The 18,137-nt window shown below is 41.1% G+C and overlaps 1 protein-coding gene across 3 annotated transcripts in view; it reads right to left on the bottom strand.

Annotated features, from left to right (window-relative positions):
- Nucleotides 1–18,137, bottom strand: part of NUP214 (nucleoporin 214) — a 98,572-nt gene that overhangs the window by 43,623 nt on the left and 36,812 nt on the right. For all 3 annotated transcript variants that reach the window (XM_036117073.2, XM_036117074.2, XM_078061902.1), the window contains 3 exons: nt 10,296–10,553; nt 9,202–9,363; nt 6,961–7,060 (listed from right to left, as the gene is read on the bottom strand). In XM_036117073.2, coding sequence (XP_035972966.2) covers nt 6,961–7,060; nt 9,202–9,363; nt 10,296–10,553 — 520 coding nt within the window. The remainder of the gene's footprint in view (nt 1–6,960; nt 7,061–9,201; nt 9,364–10,295; nt 10,554–18,137) is intronic.

Raw genomic sequence — 18,137 nt, 5'->3', positions numbered from 1 at the left:
AAACCTGAGGGGCGCCTGGGTGGCTCAGTCAGTTGAGTGTCTGCCTTAGGCTCGGGTCATGATCCCGGTGTCCTGGGATCGAGCCCCTCCTCGGGCTCTCTGCTCAGCGGGGAGCCTGCTTCTCCCTCTCCCACTCCCCCTGCTTGTGTTCCCTCTCTCTCTCAAATAAATAAATAAAATCTTAAAAAAAACAACAACCAAGAAACCTGGTTATGCTTTATTTTGGTAATTCTGAATCATTATCATGAGTATCCTGTTACGTATCCATCGATGACACAGCATATCTAAACTGTGAAAGCTACTCAAATGTTAACTAATGAACTAGGAATTTTTTGGTAATACTTTAGAGAAAGGTAAGACAAGTGAGGAGAAAGCACAACATCTCAAGAGCAACCGGAGAAACAGACAAAACAAAGATCAGGAGAGAAAAGGAAAGCAGATGATAGAACATGCGGAAAACAAAAGCTATCAGTCCATTTTCTCACCTACCAGATGGACAGTCACCCTGAAGTCTGATAACAAATGTGACACTCTGGGCAAAGATACAGGCAAGCTTGTCATCATACACTGCTTGTGGGAAGATAAATGATACAACCTCTACAGGGGTAAATGTGGCAACAGCTGTCATAATTACACCCACGTATGTCCACAAGTACACAGATGCCTCCGTGGCCTCAGAAGTCCAGCACTGGAGAGTTTAGCCTACAGATACAGACAGCTGCAAGCATGCAAAATGATCAGTGTGTCCATTTATCGTAGCATCGTTGGTAACAACGCGAGAGGAGGATCCCCAATGTCAATCAGTGGAGGGGAAAAAAAAAAGCTATCAGTTCATTTTTAGGAGTTTCTTATGTCTGTCAGTGGAGATTATAACTGTCAACCATTGTTCCCTATTGGTAAGTTTTATGTCCTTGAAGATTCAAAATATTTTCCAAAATACCATTAAAAGTCTTCTAACCCAAACTGCGGTTCTTGCATGAATGTCCAGATGCCAAATGACTTAAATAATGTAAGTTGTAACTGCTTTAGAGCCCTGGGAAAGGCCTATATTAAATATAAAAATGGGATTCTGTTAAGAATTCATAACTTGGAAAATGTTCACAATCATGTTTAAGCTGAAAGAGGAGGTTACAAAGCAGCATGTATTCAAACTTTACTTTAAAAAACTACATTTTCAGAAAATAAAGATGAATAATATGTAAATAGTGACTGAACCTTTGTGGTGGGAATAAAGGTGATTTTAATTTTGTTCTTTTTAACTATCTGCTTTTTATAATGTCTACAATGAACATTTATAATTAGGAAACATAAGGATCAAAAAATTTTTTTAAGGTTATGGTTGTTACTAAAGTTAAAGTGGGGCAGCAACCTTAAGTCAGTGAAAGAAAAAACTGTCAACCTAGAATTCTTGGTGAAAATATTCAAAATACTTGAAGTATGGTCAACAAAACATTCAAAAACAAAAGTGAAATAAAGACTTTGGCAAACACATGAAAGCTGAAAGAATTCAGATCTACACCTGAAGAAATGTTAGAGGAAGTTCTTAAAGCAGAAGGGAAACCATAGAAGACAGAGACATGGGACTGAACAAAGAACTGAAGGACACTGGAAATGATAAAACCATCTGGGTAAACAAAAGAGGTTTTTCTTCTTCTTTAAATCTGTTTAAAAGATAATCAACTGTTTATAACAATGTATCATGGAACTGATAACACAGGTGGAAGTAAAATGTACAATGATGACAACAGCACAAAGGTGGGGAGGGCAGAAATAGAAAAACACTGCTGTAAGATTCTTACATGGCATTTTTAAAAAGATTTTATTTATTAGAGAGAGAGAGAGCGCACGCAAGCCCGCAGGAGCAATGGGGAGGGGCAGAAGGAAAGAGAGAAGCAAACTCCCCGCTGAGTGGGGAGTCACTTGGGAGACAAGACTGGGTAAGTTAAAGATGTACACTGTAAACCCTAATGCATCCACATAAATAACATACAGTGTTAACAGCTGATAAGCCAACAAGAAAGATAAAATAGAATCATAAAAAATACTCAACCCAAAAGGAGTTGCAGAAAAAGAGGAAAAATGGAACAAAGAACAGATGAGACAAGTAGAAACCAAACAGCAATATATAGATTAAAACCCAACATCATATAATCACATTAAATATAAATGGTTTAAGTACTCCAATTAAAAGTCACAGATTATCAGACTGGATAAAAAACAAAGACTCAACTATACGCTGTCTACAAGAAATCCATTTTGAATAGAAAGACACAAAATTGGTTCAAAATAAAAGGATGGGAAAAAGATACGCCATATTAGCACCAAACAAAGAAAGCTGGATTGACTACATTAATGTAAGAGAAAGTAGATTTCAGAGCAATTAACCCTAAAAGGGATAAAGAGGGTCATTTCAATAATGATAACTGGGTCATTTCATCAAAAGAATGTAACAATCCTAAATGTTTATGCAACCAATAAGAGTACTTCAACAGGACAAAAAAACTGACAGCACTGCTAGGTAAATAAGCAAATCCACAACTATAGTTGAAAATCTCAACACCACTTTCAGTAACTGACAGAACAAGTAGATAAAATCATTAATACAGAACACTTGAACAACACCATCAACCATCTTAACTTAATTGACATTTATAGAACACTCCAACCAACAAGAACAGAATATGTGTTCTTTTGAAGTGCACAGAGAACATTTACCAAAATGACTGATATTCTAGCTCAGAGGTTGGCAAACTACAGAACAACGACCAGCTGCCTATTTTTATAAAAAAAGTTTTATTGTTAACAGCCATGTCTATTCATTTACATAATGTCTATGACTGCATGCAGGCTACAATGGCCAAGATGAGTAGTTGAGACAGAGACCATATGTCCTGCAAGCTTGAAATATTTACTGTATGGCCCTTTAAGAAAAACCTTGCTGATCTCAGTTCTGAGTCATATAAGAAGTCTCAATAAATTGAAAGACTTCAGGTCATACAAAGCATGTTCTCTGATCACAATGGAATTAAGTTAAAAATAACAAAAAGATATCTAGAAAACATCCAATTATTTAGAAACTAAATTACACACTTTTAAATAACCCACAGGTATACATATTTTTTTAAAAAACCGCAAAAGATAAATTCAAAAGTATTTTGAAGTGAATGAAAATGAAAACATAACATATTCAAAATCTGTGGGATGTAGCCAAAGTGGTTCTAAGACAGAACTGTATAGTACCAAATGCCTGTATTTGCTCTTTTCCCCCGCTCACGTGCGCGTGTACTCTCTCTCTCAAATAAATAAATAAAATCTTAAAAAAAAAAAGTAGAATTGCTAGATCATATTGTTAATTCAGTGTTTAGCTTTTTAAGCTAAACATAGTTCAAACTGTTTTCCAAAGCTGCTACACCCTTTTACGTTCCCAGGGGCTAAATACATTCCCAGGGGCTGATAAAATATTAATCAGCCATAAAAGGACTGAAATTCTGACACATGCTACAACTTGAATGAATCTTAAAAACCCAAGTGAAATAAATAAGCCAGACACAAAAGGACCAATAGTGTATGATTCCATTTATATGAGGTACCTAGAATAGGCAAATTCTTAGAGACAGAAAATAGGATAGAGGTTACCAGGGGCTGGGGAGAGGGTGGAGTGGACAGTTATTTAATGGGTACAGGTTCAATCTGGGATAATGAAAAAGTTCTAGAAATAAATAGTGGCTTACACAACATGGTAAATGACTTAATGTCACTAAAATTGTACACTTAAAAATGGTTAAAATGGTAAATTTTGTTATGTATATATTCTACCACAACAGGGGAAAAAAAAAAAAAGAAAGAAAAAGCTTCCTAACTGTTCTATTTCTACCATTCCACACTCTAGTCCTTTAGAAATATTCTTAATATAAGAACCAGAAGCTTCCTGCTAAAACCGTAGGTCATCCCAACTATTCATGTTTATCAAAGCTCACAGAATTTTACACTAAAAAAAGGTGAATTTTACTGTATATAAATTATGTCTCAATTAAAAAAAATCTGCTAAGGTTAAAAAACAAAACAAATCAGATCAGGTTATACAACTGCCCAAAGCACTGAACGGTCTGCAGCTAGGTCCTGACCAAGGTTCACTAGATGTTATAGGACACAGGACTTCACTCCTGCCCCCACTCCCTGACCTTGGCTCCTGGTGCCCTCCCTCCTGTTTCAGCCACCAGCAGCCTCCTGGCCTTCCCAAACTTGCCAGACACGCTCCTGCTACAGGGCCGGTGGGGCTTTCTTCTTTAGGATACTCACAAGACCTGCTTGCTCTCTGGCCTTTTGATCTTTACTCAAATGTCAAGTGTCAAAAGCCACTGGAAGGCAGAATTTTACGTAAGACAGGAAGATCCAGCTTAATGGTGAAAGCAGTATGGTCTGGTGCTTCTGAGATACTTTCAGCACTAACCATGGAAGAGAAGCACCCTCTTCAAAATTATAGCCCACACCCAGATAACAGTCCTTAAATCCCTTCCCTACTTCAATTTCCTCCATCACAACTGTCACCATCTTAAACACTTCATATTTTACTTATTCATTTCATTTATTGTCTTTTGATGACTAGGGCAAGGTTGGTTGGTTTTTTGTCTGTTTTGTTAACTGCTTTATCCCCAGCACCTAGAAGAGTGTATTAAGTATTTAATTAAGGGGCGCCTAGGTGGCTCAGTCAGTTGGGCATCTGACTCTTGATTTCGGCTTGGGTCATGATCTGGGGGTCATGGGATCGAACCCTGCATCGGGCTCCATGCTTGGTGCAGAGTCTGCTTCTCTCTCTCCCTTTGCCCCTCTCCCTGCTCACATGCTCTCTCTAAAATACATAATTTTTTAAAAAGTATTTAATTAAGCATTTGTTGAAAGGATAAATAAATGAACACCAAAATTCCTGAAAGAAATGATGTCTCTGGGCACCTGGGTGGCTCAATCAGTTAAGCGTCTGCCTTCAGCTTAGGTCGTGATCCTAGAGCCCCAGGATCAAGTCCCACATTGGGTTCTCTGCTCAGCAGGGAGTTTGCTTCTTCCTCTGACTCTCCCCCCTCTCATGCTTTCTCTCTCTCACTCTCTCTCAAATAAATAAAATCTTAAAAAAAAAAAAAGAAAGAAAGAAAGGAAAAAAAAAGAAATGATGTGTCTGGTGTGTTTTGGTAAAAAAGCAAAGAAACCAGCAACCCCACCTCGTTTGGCCCCCCTCTTCATACTCCACCTCCTGCCAGGTCTCTATACTGGCCTTCTTCCAACTCTGCCTCAAATGTGCTCTGCTCTGTCCCAGGTTTGGGCTTCCAGATATTCTGCATCCTCTGTCCAGAACACTCTTCTCTCCATGGGCAACTTCTGGTCACTTTCAGCTAAAGTATCTTTCCCTTACCAACCTCCTCGTCAAACCAGATTCAAGGAGACTGCTCATTATATGCTTGCACTTCTTCATCAGACTTAACTATACTGCAATCAAATAACTCCTTGTGTAATTGCCAGTGGCTCTTAGTGGCTGTCTTGCTAAAATGTAAGTGCCGTGAAAGCGGGGCCTTGGTAAGTCTCATTCGCGACTGCATCCCTAATACCCAGGGCAGTATCATACTCCTAGCAGATGCCCTGTAAGAATCTGTGGAATCCCGAGTGACTGAGTAGCCACGGGTTTGCGTTAGATAAACCCTCTTCCTTAAAACAGGGTGGTTAGTCAATGAATGTAATGGATGAAGCCATGCAGAAATATGTAAGCTCATCTTACAATAAATCTTCTGTAAGACACTACTCAGAAAAAGTTAAATGCAAAGTTAAGTACTTAAATACTTAAAATACACTTAAGGAAACTACCGCCTACCAGAATATGAAAGCAGTTTCACAATGAACGTCTTTCTCTCTCCAGCTTTCTTATTGGAAGAGGCGGTAAATGCCAATTTGCATTTATCAATTAATGCTTAGCATTAACCCATTACTCAATGCATGGTTATTAAAAATGAATTACATTACAGGCACCGTGCTGGGCATACAAGTTCAATAAGTGTATTAAGAGTCCAAATCTGTAGGGAAGGAAGAGAAAGTTTCTTTAAGATTCCTTTTGATTTTTTGTGTCTGTTTTTCTTAAGTCAGAGAAAAGGGCAAGCATAAATCTGTTCCTCTGACAAAGCCCTGATCAGAGATCTGCTCAGATGAACCAGCTGAGGGAAACAGAGTTTAAGAAAAGGCTAAGTGAAACCACTAAGGGTGCTTCTCCTCCATGGTTAATGGCTAAAGTATCTCAGAAATCCCAGACCACACTGCTTTCACCATTAAACTGGATTTTCCTGTCTTATGTAATATTCGCCTTTTGGTGGCTTTTCTTTGCCTTCCCTACACTAGGAATCTGGCTACAATTCCCAAACTCTAATACACAGTTCTTTCCCTTGGAAGTTCGCAACAACCACAAATGCCATCTTGGTATAAACAGCATACCAAAGCTTCAAGGTCACTACAAGATAGGAAAGTGGGTAGGCTTGTTTTTAGCTGTTTTAGCTGTTAGGATAGCCCTGAGATAACTAAGAAATTCCTGGAACAGGCAGTGTTGATAAACGGACCAATGAGGAATAAAGAGAAGGCCGGTGGACTAGGGAAGCAGGGCCACTCGATAAGGCCAAAACAGAGCAGTGAGCAGACCCGCTCCGTGGGGCGGCAGAGAACAGGCATGATGTGGAGAAAACCAGGGCCTGGGGCTGCTCTTCCTGCTGCAGGACTAACCACCAGACACCAACTCCCTGAATGACATTGGTCCTCACCATCCCTATGTTCAAAGTGAAGAAATGCCCCTCAACTCTTCCCTGTGGCCTGGGAGAGGGTGCAGTGGCTAAAGAGACCTAACCGAAGAGAACCTAGGGCTCTGCCAGGAACAGTGTGACAGCGCAGTGCTGCCCCCGCAGGCAGTCCGTCGCTACTACAAGCATAACATACCCCATCGCTGCAGAGGTGGCTGTAGGGTTATTCTTCAGTTCCTGCACATTTACCACTTGAGGGACATTCTTCAGAGTTGATTCAGTCAAAGTACTTACAGCTATTCAAATAGAGAAGAGAGAGGCGTATTAATTGCAGTAAAGGATCACAAATTCCAGCCATATACAAATGAAAAACCAGGACAACAAATTCAAGCAGAATGTAATCTTATTATGTAAAGGAAATCTACTCTGGGCAGTTCCGCAGCTCTGTGCTCAATGGGACAGCTGGCCTACTCCATTAGTAAAGATTATGGGATGAGGTTTTGTGCAATTTAATCAAATGTACTAGTTTAGGGAAAAAGAATTCCCTGGCCATCTTTTATAGAGCAGAGCCGAGCTACCTGCAACACTGTTGGCTCATCCTGGAAAAGGGCAGAAAGAGCTAGAGGATGAGCAGTGTTCAGATTAAGGATTTCTGCCATCCATCCAACCGTTCTTTCACATGGGCGGCTTATTATTGCCAGATTTTGTTAGGTGTTGGGAATACCAAAAAATGTCCAAAATATAGCTTCTCTGAAGGAGCTCACAGCTTAGTGAGACAGGCACATGAATAAGATGTGGAAAACGGAGCTTGAACAAGAATGGAGGAAAAGGCCAAGAGGCCTGAATTAAGGAATGGCAACAGGGATGGGCATGACACCTTATCTATCTTAGGCATGTCAGCTGGCATGTCTTTTTGGTCTTTCAATTTAAAACTGCATTCTAAAACACTTAATGACATTTTATAGTTAACTACTAAGAAAGTCTGAGCAAAGCTCTTGGATCAGTTTTTTGACACAGCTGAACGCGGTGGCCAAGGTGGAATGGGGGGTGTGTGGCAGCTCGCTCATTCCCTCCTTCAGAGAAGCGAGCAGGCTCTTCTTGCCTACGGCTACACATACTGCATCCTTCACATTCAAAGGTGCCTACACCTTAGAAATTTTTGCTTCCAAAATGATAACAGAAATCACACCACCTCCTGCTGAGTGGAATAATCCCACATCCTGGCAGATTTTACGTTTATAAATAATCGACTCAATCAGCTTGATCTGGGGCCTATTCAGCACAATGCCAAGATTCTGCTTCCTCCAAGTAACATTTAAAGAAAACATCGAAGACTTCTATTTTTTTCAGAAGGCTCAAAGCTACCTTAAAAAGTTATCTTGTTTGTGCTCTTTCGTATCTATTTTAGACGCCTTAATAAAGGTTTTAATATTTGAACTTTTCTTCAGAATGCTTTTATCGTAATGGTAATCCTGTTTTTGTCTAAATCAAACCACTATGTCTCTTTAGTCTTTTAAAAAGAACCGTCCAAAGTGATACGTGTTCTGAGCAGTGATAAAACTAAAAAATAATTTTATTCAACTAAAACAAAAATATTTGATTTATAGCAGTTTCTCAACTTTGGCACTATTGACATTTTCAGCCTGGATAATCCTGTGTTGCGGGGGTATCCTGTGCATTGGAAGATCTTTTACAGCATTCCTGACTTCTACCCACTAGATGCCAGCAGCACGGCCAACCGCTGGGGAGGAGTGCGCGGTGCAAAATAGCCTCCACTTGAGAACCACGGGCTTGTACAAACATTACTGGTGGCAACTGAAGCCCTTGAGGCCAACTACCTAGAAATCCTAATGCAGGAAGTTCTGGATAGCCACAAAGCACTGACAAAATGCAAGTGCTGATGATGACGAGCTCATCAGTTTCCATCTGTAAAGGCTAAATTGGCAATCTTAAGAAAACACTGCACTGAAACAGAAAGAGCACAGGGTTGGAGGCCGGGTTCTGCTACTTATCGGCTGGGTCACCTTCACCTCTCTCCGAACCTGACATTACTCAAAAGCAAAATGGGTACACTAATAGCCACCTCCCAGAGTGGCTGGGATCCTTACTGACACTATGAGACAATTCTAATGTTATCCAGTGATCTAACAGCAAAGATTAATTTGGGGCTTGAAGCAGGTATTATTCAAAAGTAGGGATCAACAACCTCACCCCAAAACCACGGATTTCCCACTTGACTGGATGTGGCAGATCTAATACCTCCCCTTGAAATGAAAAAGCTTCAGATCTAGTCTCTGCCTTCTTGGGACCCACTCCCCGAAATGGGGGGAGGACTGTCCCATCAGTCCTCTCTTCTCAAGGGCAGCAAAGAGAGCCAGCTGCTGCCTGGGACCTGCTGTGCTGGCCTGCGGTGGCCAGAGCTCACGACCGTGGCTACCTGGGGCCTGGCTGGCCATCTGACGTCTCAGCGCTGCAGCAGCAGCCGCCTGAGGGGCTGAGAGGCTGTGCGAAGGACCGGGGGCGCCATGTTTCACGGTTTTTGTTGCAAGCATTGTGCTATCAGCCCCTTGAGGAATAATTTTGCTAGCAGATGTCGACACTGAAGGAAAAAGAAACACTAAGTAAGAGAGTGGGTCGGAGAGGAATACACAAAAGTGAAAGTGGCAAGTCCTCCACTGTGAGGTTACAGGGAAAACACTAAGGTTAAAAATGCTTAAGCACGCACACAGAAAAGTACCAATAAACTCACAGGCTGGCACCTCTATCTTTCAAAGACGCCACATGTGATGTGCCTGCCCACGTTTATTAGCTAAATCTTTAACATGAGCACTTCCTCTGATACTGACCGAGACAGAACTTTCATGCCAACATAGGTCAACTCCCTGCTCTCTCTTCTCATAAAATCTCTCCATTCGAGCGCCTCCCAATGGGTGTTTGTTCTCTGTTAGAAGTCCCTTCAATGTGAAGTCCTGACACTGAACTGGAGGTGTGACAGCCCAATACCAGTCACTTCTGAGAGCCAATACTGACACCCAGTGTGGCAGCCAGCAAGTTCCGGAGCAGCATATGGCTACAAGTAACGAGCTGAAGTGAGCTAGAATTTGAAAGACATGAATGTTGGATGAAAGGATGTTGCTTTAGAGCGAGGCAAACAGCCTCCTCCTCTTACTCCTGAAAACATCATTTGTGTGTGTGCTATTGTTTTTTTGTTTGTTTTAGTGTATGTATGTAATCTCTCCACCCAACGAGGGGCTCGAACTCACGACCCTGAGATCAAGATTCGCACGCCCCTCCAAATGAGCCAGACCGGCGCCCCACACCTGTTTTGAAACACCAGCTGGACTCAGCAGGAGTGCCGGTGTGAGGCCTGCAGGGCCCCTTCTTCCTGCCTCTTTCAGATTTTCTGAATTCAGCTTCTAATTTCTGGACTATTAGCAGAGCGGGGCCGGACTTAGTGGTGGGACAGTATAAAAGCCAGGTACGGCTCCTCCAGCAGACGCAAACCTAACAGGGAGCTCGCTGTGCACTTACTGGACGTCCCCAGCACGCCAGGTGAACCATGAATCAGGTGAGATTTAGCGAAAGGCATTGCTTGTGGCAAGACACCAGGCTGGATGGAAGGGGTGCGCGCCACAGGTGCGTGCCGCGGGACCTGCGCCACCGTGTCGTCTTTACAGGACGCCCGTGTGTCTTCGCTCTCCAAAGACTGGGACACGGACGACGTGGAGCTGGCTTCGTCCAAGTCTTCATAGTATCTCTGAGACAGGAAGGCTGACCGGGACAGGCTGGCTACCAAGCCCGAAACAAAACACAAGTTAGACGATTCGGGCAAGTCTGCAAGCTGTGTCATTTCATTTTCACTGTCGGAAGAGAAATACCCAGTTGAGAAACACTTTAATTATGACTTATTTTAAGTGGAAGAAGCTCTCGTGGAAGGTGAACATACACGGTGTGGGGGCCCTGCTCAAAGGAAGCTTTGTGAAACCGAGCGGTGTAGGACAGGAACATTTTGACTGTCAAACAAAATGTGAAGTGAGACGCGGGAGCCATGCTGTGCTAAAGGCAGGACCTCGAGCCACCCCCACAAGTTGTCACAGGCAGAATACCAACAAACCGGGAAAGTACCAGACAAGCTTGCACAGAAGAGCCTCTTGCCAACAACAAACTTCTAAGAACAGGTCACGCGAACTGGGGAAGACTGAATGTCCTCAGTCCCGGCGCCTCCAACATCCCCAACCCTCAAATGATTCTTTTGAATCAACTTGGTTAAAAAAAAAAAAAAAAAAATTCCCTGAAACTAATCCTGACTTTCCCTCTTTTTTCCCCCTTCTATAAATGATAAAGTAAGGCCTCATGCTATTTTGGAAAACATATGACTGCCGTATAGTGGAAAAAACATAAACCAAACCAAAGACCTAGCCCTTTCTCAAATTCCTTAAAAGCACTGCTACTATTTACTGACTTGGTTGCCTTACAGGCACGTCGCTCTGCAAGATTTTATTCGTCACAATCAACAAATGCAACTGAAAACCCATGCTACCTGCTGGGGCTGCTGCACCGTTCAGTTTGGTGGCCATTAGCCATATGTGACTATTTAAGTTAAAAATAATTGAAAGTAACTAAATGAAAATTTCAAGTCTTCAAGCTTCGCCAGCCACATTTCAACTGCTCAACAGCTACATGGGGCTACCATACTGGAGTGTACAAATACAGAACAGCTCTCTCATCACTGAAAGTTCTACTGGACAGCAGTGGGCCAGAGTATTTTCATGCAAGTAAATATGCAGCAGGGTCACCTGGAAATTCCATCCATAACCACCAGCACCGCTAGTAAAACTGCAGTGCATATTTTCTGAGAACTTATTTGGTGCCAGATGCTGTACAAAGGATCTACATAAATTATCCCATTTAGTCCTCACAATTATCCTATAAATTAAAAATTGCTATTATCGGACTTTATAATTAATACTTAAAAAGATTAAGTATTTGCATAAGGTCCTGAAGCTGCTAAGTGGTGGACCAGAATTCAAATCCAGGTACATCTGACTTGAAAGACCATGTTCTTAACAATATTACCGAACCCTGTGCTGGGCAGAACTGTGACCCCATGACCTTTGCCCCTGGTGCCACACCATGGTCATGTTTCCTCAGATGGCAAAAGGATGTTGCAGACATAATTAAGGTTACTAATCAGCTGGTCTAAAAATTGGAAGGTTATCCAGGATTATCCAGGTGGGCTCAAGGTAAAATCTCATGAGCCCTTAAAGGCAGAGAGGGGAAGCCAAAGAGGAAGTCAGAGAGCTGACGCCCGAGAGGTCCTCACCGTGCTTTCGCTGGCGTGCAGATGAAGAGGCCGGGAGCACACACCAAAGAAACACTGACCTCAGTCTGACAGCTGCAAGAAACTGAATTCTGCCAACAAGGGGAATGAGATTAGAGGTGGCCTCTTCCCCAGGGCCTCCAGATAAGAACTGGGCCCAGCCAACATCTTGACCTCAGCCTGGGAGCCCTGAGCAGAGGACACAGTGCAGCCACGGGGCGCCTGGACTTCTGTCCCACACGACTCTGACAGCAGAAATAGGTGGTGCTTCAAGCCACTACATCCGGGATAGCCTGTAACAGCACGCATAGAAAGTAAGTACAAACCCCACATTTTCTTAGGGCCACACTGCTCTAAAACAGTTCTCTAAAATCTTAGTTCCTCAGAGGTAATAGCAGCAAAAGACGATTCACACTCATCGCCTTCAAGAACTGGATAGAGACAGACATAACTATGTAACTCCCAAGGTCTGATATAACCCAGGAGGTCTCGTGTTTCCTTCCTTCATCTTTGTGATGCCATTCACTGACCTTGGATGGAGGGAGATCCACTGAGAGATGTAATGGCTATGCTCACTCACACAGGCCAGGAGCCTGGCCCGCCCACTTTCCCAATGGCGCTGTCTTCACAGCTGATATGCCCACTCCCTGTTGGGATCAAGGATGCAGCTACCTTCCTGGAATTAGAAAAGGGGCTCCACTGAAACCTAAAGAATCTTAATCTGCTTAAACTCTAACTCAGATTAGAAAAGGCAGAAAGCCATGTTAACAGAAAAAAAGAAGGAAAGAAATCATCATCTCAGTAGACACAGCAAACCTCACATCTCATGGGGAACTAATAGAAACCGTTCCCTTTGAGCTCAAGACAAGGATGCCCACTCACCACTTTAATGGACTCTGCACTGGCAGTCCTAGCTAGTGAAATAAGGTAAGAAAAATAAAGGACCAAAAAAGAAGAAACAAAAGTATTAGTACCTATAGAGAATGTAACTGTTCCCATAGAAAGTTCAAGAAATAGCTACAGACATTATTTGAATAAATGAGTTTGGCCAGGTTGCTGGATACAAAGTGAACATACAAAAATCCAATATATTTCTATTATCACAACTAACATAAAATAAAAAAAATAAAATGAAATTTAGCAAAGAAAATCCACCATTACAGGAACATCAAAAATGCTAAACTCATAGGAATAAATCTAACAAAAGATGTGTATGTTCTTCACGAAGAAAACACTAAGAGAAATTAAAAACGCAAATAAAAATATACCATGTTTAGGAGCTAAAAGATCAACATTGTACAAATGCCAATTCTCTCAAGTCAATCTAGAGATTTAATACAATCCCCAACAAAATCTCAACTTTTCTTCGAGGGCTGAGGGAGACAGAATTTAGCAAGACAATTCCAGTATTAATATGGAAAAAGAAAGCACCAGGAAGAGCCAAAACATTCTAGATCACCAGTCAGCAAACGAAAACCATGGGCCAGCTATCTGTTTTTATAAATAAAGTTTTATTGAAACACTGACATGGCCATTCATTTGTATACCGTCTGTAGCTGCTTTCCCATTACAAGGGCAGAGTTGAATTAGGCACAACAGAAACCATGAGGCCAGCAAGCCTAAAGTATTTACTACCCAGCCCTTAAAGAAAAAGGTTGCCAACTGCTGTCCTAGACTGCAGAACTTTCTGTGATGATAAAATTACTACTATCCTGTTATAGTAGCCACTAGTCACATGTGCCTACTGAGCACTTGAAATGTGGCTACAGGGATTGTATAACTGAATTTTTAGCTTGATTTAGCTTTTATTAATTTAAATAGGCTACTGTATTAAGACAACACAGCTTTAGAATCTAGAAAAAGAACAGTACTGAGGTTTACTTTAGTACAAGTTAATTAAGGCAGTGTGGTAGCAATGGTTCCTAATCAGTGTATGACACCAAGAGACCTACATATAAGGATAACTGATTTACAACAAAGGTAGCCACTAAGCAGGGAGCAAAGGAGTCTTTTCAATAAACACTACTGGGACAATCAGATATCTAAATACAAAACATGTGAGCCATATTTATATCTTACACACAAATCAATTCTGGACAGTATAAACAAAACATGGTACACCCATACAACGGACCACTACTCAGCAATTAAAAGGCATGTACTACTTATATATGTTATGCATCATGCGTGAACCTCAAAAACATACTAAGTGAAAGAAACCAAACAAAAAAACTATATATGATTCCATTTATATGCAATTTCAAAAAAAGGCAGATCCCTACAGAAAGAAAATAGATCAGTGGTTGCTGGGGGCAGAGGAAGGAATGACTATAAACAAGCATGAAGAAACTTCCTGAGTGGTAGGAGTGTTCTAAAACTGGAATGTGGTAATGGTTATACAATTCTGCAAGTTTAATAAAAATCATCAGACTCTAAACTTATAAAAGATGAATTTTATAATATGTAAGTGATACCTCGATGCAGCTGTTTAAAAGAGAATCAATTCCAGGTAGATGGTAGATCTAAATTTGAAAAGCAAACCATTAACATTTCCAGACAATAATAAAAGTGCACGCATACTCTTGTTATGCAGCACTAGAGAAGGATTTCTTAAAGAGAACACAGAAAAGTACCAACTGCAAAAGAGAAGGAATGGTAAATCTATTTTAAAATGAAGCACTTCCAGGGGCGCCTGGGTGGCTCAGTTGGTTAAGCGACTGCCTTCGGCTCAGGTCGTGATCCTGGAGTCCTGGGATCGAGTCCCGCATCGGGCTCCCTGCTCAGCAGGGAGTCTGCTTCTCCCTCTGACCGTCCCCCCTCTCATGTGCTCTCTCTCTCTCTCTCATTCTCTCAAGTAAATAAATAAAATCTTTAAAAAAAATAAATAAATAAATAAAATAAAATAAAATGAAGCACTTCTGTTTGCAAAAGACATCATTAAGAGGGACAAAAAGCAACAAAGTGAGTACCTACAACCCATATAACCAACAAAGGGCTAGTATCCAGAATGAATACAAACTTTCACAAATCAGTAAGACAGATTACCCAATAGATAAGTGAGCAAAAGATGCAATCATACACTTCACAAAAGTCAACTATTAACCAAATACGTAGTAACACATACAAGGGTTACATCAGAGTTGTTAAAAGGAAAAAGACGGACAATATTAAGCTTGGCAAAAATGGAGAAAACTGAAATAGCCATACCTTGATGGTAAAAGTAAAATAAGCTGGTACAACCACTCTGGAAAACTGTATAGAAGACTCTACTGAAGCTGGGCATGTGGACAGACCATGAGCTAACAATTCCATTCCTCGCCACGTGACCAAGTGTAAGGAGTACACACGTACCCGAAGATGTTCAGAACAACATTCTATTCTGTTACAGCCAGAAACTGGAAACAGTAAATGTCCGCTAAGAGGAGAATGGATAAGCAAATGCAGCACACTTACACAGCCGAATACTATACAGGCAGCAACAAAACAAGTAACAGCTACCTGTGCTGGCAGGGATGACTCTGACAAACCTGATGTGCAACGAGAGAAATCCATCCAGAGAATAAACGCATGGATGTACACAGCATGCAAAACCCCAAAAAACAGGCAACACCAAACGACAGTGTCTGAGAAGACATTGTTCAGATAATAAAACTGACAAGAAAAGCACAGTTAAGGAGACTAAAGAGAATGACGACTTAATGCAATGTCCAATCCTGGACTGGATCCTTGATTTTCAAAAGAGTTGCTATGAAGATCATAGGAGGGACAGTTGTCAAACTGTGAGTACGGATTGCATATCATATAACAGTGTTCTATCAATATTAAATATCCTAAATCTGATCATTGCATTATTGTGTAAGAGAACATCTTGTTCTTAAAGAACACACGCTGGAATACTTAGGAGTAGTAAGTCCTGTCTGTAACTTATTTCAAATAGTTCATCAAAAATAATAATATAGGGGCGCCTGGGTGGCTCAGTTGGTTAAGCGACTGCCTTCGGCTCAGGTCATGGTCCTGGAGTCCCGGGATCGAGTCCCGCATCGGGCTCCCTGCTCAGCGGGGAGTCTGCTTCTCCCTCTGACCCTCCTCCCTCTCATGCTCTCTGTCTCTCGTTCTCTCTCTCTCAAATAAATAAAAAAAAAAAAAAAAAAAAAAAAAAAATAATAATATAAAGACCTGTACTCTGAAAACTATAAAAAAACCGATGAAAGAAATTCAAGACGACACAAAGAAATGGCAAGACGGGGGCGCCTGGGTGGCTCAGTCAGTTAAGCATCTGACTCTTGATTTTGGCTCAGGCCATGATCTCAGGGTCCTGGGATCAAGCCCCCTGTAGGGCTTTGTGCTCAGCAGGGAGCTTGCTTGAGATTCTCTCTCTCCCTCTCCCTTTGCCCCTTGCCCCCCTCGCACACACACTCTCTCTCTCTGAAATAAATAATAAATCTTTTTAAAAAATGGAAAGACATTCCATGCTCATGAATTGGAAGAACAAATATTATCAAATGTCTGTATTACCCAAAGCAATCTACACTTAAGGCAATCCCTATCAAAACGCCAACAGCCTTTTTCACAGAACTAGAACAAACAATCCTAAACTTTGTATGGAATCACAAAAGATTTCAAATAGCCAAAGCAATCTTGAAAAAGGAAAACAAGACTGGCGGCATCACAACTCCAGATTTCAAGTTCTGTTACAAAGCCACAGTAATCAAACGCTATAGTACTGGCACATTAAAATCTGACACACAGATCAATGGAAAAGAATATAAAACCCAGAAATAAACCCACAACTACATGATCAATTAATCTTTAATAAAGGAGGAAAGAATATGCAATGGGAAAAAGACAGTCTCTTCAACAAATGGTGTTGGGAAAAGTGGACAGCCACATACAGAAGAATGAAGATGGACCCTTTTCTTACGCCACACACAAAAATAAACTCAAAATGAATTAAGGACCTATATGTGAGACCTGAAACCCTAAAAATCCTAGAAGAGAGCACAGGCAGCAATTTCTCTGACATCAGCCATAGCAACATCTTTCTAGATATGCCCCCTGAGGTAAGGGAAACAAAAGCAAAAATAAACTATTGGGACTACATCAAAATTAAAAGCTTCTGCACAGCAAAACTAAAAGACAACCTACTGAATGGGAGAAGATATTTGCAAATGACATATCCCATAAAGGATTAAAATCTGAAATACATAAAGAACTTACACAATTCAACACCAAAAAACCAAACAATCTAGTTAAAAATGGACAGAAGACATGAACAGACATTTCTCCAAAGACATACAGATGGTCAACAGACACATGAACAGATGCTCAATATCACTCATCATAAGGAAAATGCAAATCAAAACTACAATGAGATATCACCTCCCACCTGTCAGAATGACTAAAATAAAAAACACAAGAAACAAGTGTTGGTGAGGAATGTGGAGAAAAAGGAACCCTCATGCACTGTTGGTGGGAATGAAAACTGGTGCAGCCACTGTGGAAGACAGTATGGGGGTTCCTCAAAAAATTAAAAATAGAACTACCCTACAATCCAGGAATTGCACTACTGGGTATTTGCCCAAAGAAAAACACTAACTCAAAGGGATACATCCACCCCTGTGTGTGTTGCAGCATTATTTACAATAGCCAAATTATGGAAGCAGCCCAAGTGTTCATTAATAGATGAATGGATTAAGAAGATGTGGGGTGGGTGTGTGTACAGACATAAAAAAGGATGAAATCTTGTCATTTGCAACAATATGGATGCATCTAGAGAGTATAATGCTAAGCAAAAAAGTGAGTCAGAGAAAAACAAATATATGATTTTCACTCATATGTAGAATTTAAGAAACAAAAATGATCAAAGGGGGAAAAAAAGGAGAGAGGAGGGCAAACTAAGAAACAAGACTCTTTAGAGAGAACAAACTGCTGGTCACCAGAGGGTAGGAGGGTGGAGGATTGGGTGAAACAGGTGACAGGGGTTAAAGAGGACACTTATCATGATGAGCACTGAGTAATGTACAGAATTGTTGATTCACTGTATTGTACACCTG

The sequence above is a fragment of the Halichoerus grypus genome, chromosome 14, assembly GCF_964656455.1.
Source record: "Halichoerus grypus chromosome 14, mHalGry1.hap1.1, whole genome shotgun sequence".
In the NCBI taxonomy this organism is placed as follows: Eukaryota; Metazoa; Chordata; class Mammalia; order Carnivora; family Phocidae; genus Halichoerus; species Halichoerus grypus.
The sequence above is the reverse complement of the archived record's forward strand: the minus strand, read 5'-3'. Positions and strand labels throughout refer to the sequence as shown.